Here is a 7,656-nt window from a genome sequence, read left to right as displayed (position 1 = left end):
TTTTCCACCTCATTTTCTGGGCAGTGTGTACATAGCCTGTCTTCTCTTGAGAGCCAGGTCTGACTATGGCGGCCTCTCTCAATAGCAAGGCTATGCTCACGGTCTGAATATAATCAAAGATGTCCTTAATTTTGGATCAATTACAGCGGGCAGATATTCTGCCACTCTCCATTGAATATAGGCGGTTGACTTCAACAACCCTCGTCGAATATTTAAAAAGTAACAATGAAATGTATCCACAAATCCTAAGAAAGGATAGACGGGCGCTAGACAGCCCGCAGAGACGCTTTATGGACAACGAGCCCCATTGTTAGGGGGTGGACACTAGTATCTTGTCAGTATATCCATAGTCTTTGGCACCACCGAGTTTCATTCGCTAGTGAAAGAATTTCACAGCGCCACCAGTAGGTTTGTCACACAATTGTAGTCTATTGTGAGTAAAAAAAAGCAATTGATAGTGAAATAATAATTTTGTTTAATGGATAGGATAAGTATTACATAATTATATGTTTTCTCAATAAATTGCTTGAAAAATTTCATAAAAAATGTAGCTAAAGAAGGTAGTCTAGACCTACAAAATGTTTACAGCAGTCTTCGATTTAATACTAGTATAGTCAGACTGAAATATCCATTCTCCACCAATCAGAGCTACGCCGGTGTATGACGTGTGGCGGTTTTTCTTCTAGAAACGTTCCTACGCTTGCGTGAGGCGCGTTGCTGCTGGACAAGGACATTGGGAAATGGAATGACATTTGTGTAACGTTTGATAACTTCAAATTTTGTAACATTACGTGGGAAATAAAAGTAAAGTACCTGACTTGGAGGATTATCATCTGGTCCTTGCTAAACTGACTCATCGCAATTTCTATCCAATCCGCTTCTGACACAGGTAACATGCTAGCTCCTAGCTAACCCAATGTTGTGCTGACATGTGATCTAGCTGCTAGCTTATCAACTAACAAGTTGGCGAGTTGTAGAACGTTGGAGTGCGTTTTAGGGGTCCCTATATTCGTCAATCAATGATGTATTTCCATACATAACATCAGTTGCTGCATGGTTCACTTGTTTCTGGTTGTGTCTGTACGATTGTTAATCGTCCAACCAATCCACTCGGCTACCAAAGGTTGAATGTCAGTTCACGTTTAATAAAGTCTAGAACGTGAAATGTTACGTCATAGTATTGTATAATATTGTAGCTGCCAGAAAAATGGGTTGCAATCTATTCTGCCTCTGCAATCATGAGTAAATATCGTTTGTCTTAATGACAAACACGTACTGTTAGGTATGTACGGTTTTTCTATGTAATGTATCAACATCAGGATTCTAAAGTTATAGAAGAAACATCACGATATTCGCTACTGTAGTTATCGAGTTAAAATGTACCAAATTACTGTGTTATTGGGAAGACGAGACGTCTGAGTATCAATTACGATCTCGTGGTTTGCGGTTTCCAACACTCACTGTCATGGGCAGTGTTGCCAACTCCTCAGTAAGGAAAGTTGGTATTGGCTGTCCTGGAAGTCGCTAAATGATATCACCTAATTTGCATAATTGGCCATGTGCATGTAATTGTGATGGACACTGTAGGAGAGAGCAATAAGGTCGTGGGAGAGACAAAAAAGTGAGTAAAAAACACCCTAAATATGTTTAGAACTACAAATGAACTTCTGTCATTCTTGGGTTTTTTTTATGTCACAATTCCAACCCTCCTTTATCCGGGCTTGGGACCGGCAAAAGTGACCCAGAAGAGAGACTCTGGCAGAGTTACTTAGTTTTTTAGTTTAGTTTTTTACATTTACATCCCACCCTGAATATAAGCCAGGGCGGGATCAGCCAGCTGCGGCTTCCCGCATACGCATTCATTTGCAGTCTGGACGCCAGGGGTGAACATCTCCTGCTCTGACTGCAGCTGGGAGGGACTGCTGCGCGCATCTGCTGCTCGTTGAGAAGAGTAGGAACGATACGTGCTTTCATGTCAGAGTCTCCAATAACACCAGAAAAAGTCGCTAATTTTTGTCGCTAGTCGCTTTTTAAAAAATGTCGCTAGAGGGGTCTGAATACTCCTAAATATAGCGGCAAAGTTGGCAACACTGGCTCTAAAAAGATCTTTCAAGTGGGGTGGGTTAAACTTTAAAGTAAAAGAGGACCGACATGCTTCAAATCTTTTTGCTCCTAGATGAGCACTTCCAAGGCTGTGTTGTGTTGATTTATGGTAATTTGGCAAAAAGTTTAAAAGGAAACTTTTAGGAAGATTCAGTCAAATACTGAATTTGAAGTTGAACCACTAACTCCAGGGACATTTAAACATGTATTGAATCATTCCCACCTCATTGAAGTTCTCTTCCATATCTAGAATTTTGAGTATTTGGAAACAAAACCAATCTGTGAAATTCCATGGATGCTAGATCTGACCTTTGTCATGGTATAGGCATGCATGTATGTGTTATGCGTACCTTATGTATACCTGTCTGGCATAGCAGTGAATGCCAGTAGTATGAAGGTCACATGGGTCTTGATTTACAGCCTAGCAACCTATGCATGAACTCACAACTGTTCCTTGAGGAGCCTACACATTCACACACCAGGCCATATGATCATATGGACATATCCTTGAGACGATGGTCTAAAAATAACTGTTCACCCTCAACTGCCCCCCCTTATCTAGGTTTCTTATTTGGGATTGAGAGGGGACCAAGAAGATAAAGAGCTGGTCCTTCCTTTGGGTGGCTGTGGCATGATGGTCTGGTGACTGTCTGGGGTGTCCCCTGGTGACTGGGGTTACACCCTACCCCCTGTCTTGAATGGCTGCATGTAGAGGGGCCCTCGCCTTGTGGGCGGGGTGTGTGAGGAGACATGGCAACAGGCAACCAGTCAAGCAACAGTGCTGGAGTCTTGCACAGGTATTGTCTCGACAGATAGGCCTACATTAATTATTTGAATAAACGCAAGGCTGGATCCAAGTCTGGGACCATGCTATATAAGAGCACCTTATGGAAAATCTTTACTTGTCCTATGTGAATTTGCAGGCACTGGATGTGCAGTGGAGTGGACAGATTCGGCCTCTCAGCAGCGCGTCATGGGCCCTGGTTCCCCCCAACAGTCTGAGGTACCAGAACATCAAGCAGCCATCCCTGTCACACCCCTTCCACCATGCCAGCCACAGCCAGATGCCCCCGGGCCTGGACGAGGACTGGGAAGAGACTGTCAGCCTGTGTGTGCTGGTGCGGACTGTCCCTGGGGAGTGTGATGACCAGCACACCCTGGTGGAGGTGCCTCTGTTTGGGCAGACTAAACTAAGTGAGATCCTTGCTCCGAGAGGAGTCAGTAGGCCCGTGGAGTTCCTCTTCCCCATGACCACTGTGGATGGGAGCCGAGAGGATGACATCAGCGTTGGGAAAATGAACAAGGGAGAATGGCTGCATGATGGTGCAGAAAAGAGGGAGAGAGGATCGTTCCGAAGGCTGTTTGAGACGGAAGGATGTCCTGCTCCATTTATGTATGGATCCAGGTTTTACTGCTTCCACTGTCCTGGAATGGAGCCGTTACCTGGTTACGGGGACAAATCGGGCAATATGATTGGACTAGAGAAAGAGTTGTTGCTGTTCCACACCTCTCTGTATAGTAGCTACACCGAGAGAGAGACAGTGGAGGGGGGACACAGCGACAAAGAGAGGGAGGATGAGGAGAAACTGGCCTTGATGTATGAAAAGCTGAGGATTGAGGTAAGAGGGGTTTGTTTGTTAAAGAGTGCTGTTTGATGGCATACACTGCTATTTAGTTATTAGTATTGATTATCATTTGTTTGATTTGCAGCTTCCAAGTTTTTTTGTGAAGAGTCATGACTACACCATGTACACAAATGATATCGAGTTCGTCAACTGTATTCTAAATGCCAAGACCAGGTAAACACTACATTCTGGCTACTCAATAGCAGTTCACTTCCTAAATTGAAATCGAATTGACCCGAACCCTGAAATGTATACGTATGTAACTACACACATTTACACCCCCATAATAGGTCTATATTATAATACAGTTATACTGTCTCTATCCTCTAGGGGCAGAGTTCTGTACCAGCTGAGCCTGTCTCTGTGGAGGCTGCTGTGTCTCTGTTACTATGCTGAGGCCCGGTTAGAGGTACTGAAACTGACTAAGCACCCAGAGGACAGGACTATCAAGGCCAGGTGGAGGGTCAGAGGACTGCCCTTCCTCTCTCTGCTGCTGAGATTCTACCGCAAGGACAAAACTGACCTCTACAGGTACAGAAACCTGACTGGGATATGTTCATCTTTACACAATGTTCAGATATAAATGTATTGATTTGGTATTGGAATGGATAGGGGTTCTAGTCAGTGTTCCTCTTCATTGTTAATTACTTTTGATCATTCATATAGTAAACACAGTCTTTCAACAGGTCATATGATGCGTTCTCCACCTTCTACCTTGGCCATGATGGACTCATACACTGTCACAAAGTGGAAAAAGTGAGTGGCCCTGTTGTGTACTGTCTCCTCTGACTCTGAAATGGACATGCCTACAAATTGCTGAGAAATATTATCAGATTCTCTGCCTTGCCTAAACTGATCACATCAAACTTGCTGAGTATTGTTTTCCCATCTTCCTCCAGATGATGAAGGCCCAGCCGCCCATCCTGCCCAGGGTTACCACTCTGTTAGCGGGGGCCCTTGTGGCCCTGGGGGTCCAGGAGCACCGGCCGGCCCTCAACCTCCTGCCCCCCCCGCTCTCCTCCCTCCGACAGAGCCGAGACGGAGAGAAAGGAGGGTCCAGAGGAAGGAGCATGTGTGTACCATGAGAGGAGTAACGCGCACAGAGAGGGACACGTGATCAATGTTGTCCAGAAAAACAACTTGTTTATCCCTGATCACCCGTACAATCTCCCCCTATTGTGCGCCTGCTCTGGGGGAAATGTTTTAATTAAAATAAACCTTTCCAAACCCGTTCTCTCTCTGGACTCCCACAGCATTCAAATAGCCGCTAATATTTTAGTTCATATGCAATCCAGAACTTCAGTTTATCCAATAAGTTGAGTTGGTACCTTGGTCAGTACCCTGTTAACGCACAAACAAATGATCGCACGGCACTGAGTGACTGCTTGTGGGATGTTGAACCTCTCTTTGGGCCTAAACGCTCACCATGCACATAGCCTGCTGCTCATAAAAGTATCTGCTAAATGGCGTATATTATTGGACAACCCTATTTTCACTACCTTACATGAAGACACTGTTAAATGCTAAAAAAAAAATAAAGAAATGCAAGCTTAGTATTAAAGTTAAATTGAGTCATTATTGGAATCAGTCATTTTGTGTTTCATGTGTTCTCAGCCTATGGGGCAGTCAAGCGTGCCTGGGAACTGGGCACACATTTGCCACTGGTTTCCGTTGAATACAGTTGTCACTGGTGAATGCATTGTTGATGTAACAGTTTGCACACAGCCCAAGAAACCCTTTACTGAGGCCAGGGGGTCTTAATATGGAGAGATTAGACCCCATTCCATATAGCCAGTTGAAGTTGTCTTATCTATGGCCTGCCATGACTCAATGTGGGCCTTGTTCTAACAGACCCTCTGATCTCTGTGTGCCAGTGGAAAGTCATCGAGATAGCATCCATGTGGCATAAAGCAACCTAATACTAATGCATGATGTGTCGGTCTCTCTGTCCCTGTACAATCTTATTTTGAAGTGTACATGTCAATCTCATAAGACTCTTATTTTGAAGAGCCTTAAATCTCATGTCCTCATTGCTGTACCTTTAACTCACAACCCCATTTGTACCTTGGTTGGAAACTGCTAATGTCCTTCCATGTTGGATGGCTAACTGGCTGTCAGGGAGAGGAGACAGCTGCAGACTGACTGGCTTGCAGTTAATGTTTGGCCTGACCTCAGCTCATGTCCCTGACATTGCAACACAGTTGCATGACATACACTACCTGACAACGTATGTGGACACCTGCTCAATGACCCTCTAATTCCAAAATCATGGGCATTAATATGGAGTTGGTCCCACCTTTGCTGCTATAACAGTCTCCACTCTTCTGGAAAGGCTTTCCACTAGATGTTGGAACATCGATGTGGGGACTTGCTTCCATACAGCTACGAGCATTAGTGAGGATGGGCGATTAGGCCTGGCTTGCAGGCAGCGTTCCAATTAATCCCAAAGGTGTAGGATAGGGGGTCAAGGCTCTGTGCAGTCCAGTCAAGTTCTTCCACACTGATCTCAACAAACCATTTCTGTATGGACCTTACTTTGTGCATGGGAGCATTGTCATGATTAAACAGGAAAGAGCCTTCCTCAATTGGAAGGACATATTTGTCTAGAATGTCATATGCTGTAGCGTTAAACTTTCCCTTCACTGGAACAAAGGGAACCATGAAAAACAGCCCCAGACCATTATTCATTCTCCACCGAACTTTAGAGGGCACTATGAATTGGGGGTAGGTAGCGTCCTGGCATTCGCCAAACCCAGATTAGTTTGTCAGACTGCCAGATGGTGAAGCGTGAGTCATCACTTCAGAAAATGTGTTTCCACTGCTCCAGAGTCCAATGGCAGTTAGCTTTAAACCACTCCAGCTGACACTTGGCATTGCGCTTGGCGATCTTTGGCTTGTCTCCGGCTGCTCAGCCATGGAAACCCAATTCATGAAGCTTCTGACAAACAGTTATTGTGCTGAAGTTGCTTCCAGAGGCAGTTTGGAACTCGGTAGTAAGTGTTGCAACCAAGGACAGATTATTTTAATATGCTTCTGCACTTGGCGGTCCAATTCTGTGAGCTTGTGTGGCCTACCACTTCGTGGCTGAGCTGTTGTTGCTCCTAGACATTTCCACTTCACAATAACAGCACTTACAGTGGACTGGGAAGCTCTAGTAGGGCAGAAATTTGCTGAACTGACTTGTTGGAAAGGTGGCATCATATGACAGTGCCGCATTGAAAGTCACAGCTCTTTACTAAGGCCATTCTACTGCCAATATTTGTCTATGGAGATTGCATGGCTGTGTGCTCGATTTTATACACCTGTCAGGTTTGTAATTTGGCTGAAATAGACAAATCCACTCATTTGAAGGGGTGTCCACATACCTTTGTATATATAGTGTATATAGCACTCTGGAGTCATGTTTCTGAAAACGTGCATTTGCCTGTTCGGGACTGAGACTTCTCTGTTATTTTCTGAATAGTAAACAATACTCTTGATTGGAATGACAGTTGACTTTTAATTGAATGGTTATTATAAGTTGCAAAAAAAGGAGTATGTGTAGAAAATTGAGTACCTGTCATCAGAATGCGACTCAAGCTTCCTCTGCATCATTGATAAAATGTGTTTCACTCAACATGATGTGTGTGTTTGAGACTACAATGCTTTCTTAAACTAGGTGACAAAGCATGCCATGTGTTAAATCTAGCATGACCGTTAATACTCAATAACACTTTACTTTGAAGGGGCATACATAAGGCATTCATAACACCTCATGAATGACGTTGAATAAATAAGTTATGAAGGTTGTTATGAATGATACTGGAACACTTGTAAAGTTGTTACGATCTCTTTCATTAAGGTTTTATCCCCTTCAAGTAACGTGTTACCTAACTCTTTAGTATCAGTCAAATTCAATCAGTACAAAAATCGTAATGGAAAAAATGAC

The 7,656-nt window shown here is 43.9% G+C and overlaps 1 protein-coding gene across 1 annotated transcript; it reads left to right on the top strand.

Annotated features, from left to right (window-relative positions):
• Window positions 1-667: 667 nt before the first annotated feature.
• Window positions 668-6,047, top strand: c32h6orf136 (chromosome 32 C6orf136 homolog). Its single transcript, XM_071139310.1, has 7 exons — window positions 668-889; window positions 2,666-2,900; window positions 3,027-3,722; window positions 3,814-3,902; window positions 4,059-4,259; window positions 4,415-4,484; window positions 4,628-6,047. Exons 2-7 carry the CDS (start codon window positions 2,802-2,804, stop codon window positions 4,811-4,813), a joined length of 1,341 nt encoding a protein of 446 aa, XP_070995411.1. The 5' UTR covers window positions 668-889; window positions 2,666-2,801; the 3' UTR covers window positions 4,814-6,047.
• The last annotated feature ends 1,609 nt before the right edge of the window (window positions 6,048-7,656 follow it).

This window comes from Oncorhynchus clarkii, chromosome 32 (assembly GCF_045791955.1).
Source record: "Oncorhynchus clarkii lewisi isolate Uvic-CL-2024 chromosome 32, UVic_Ocla_1.0, whole genome shotgun sequence".
Taxonomy (NCBI): Eukaryota; Metazoa; Chordata; class Actinopteri; order Salmoniformes; family Salmonidae; genus Oncorhynchus; species Oncorhynchus clarkii.
Note: the sequence above shows the minus strand (reverse complement) of the source record. Positions and strands in the feature narration are given on the sequence as shown.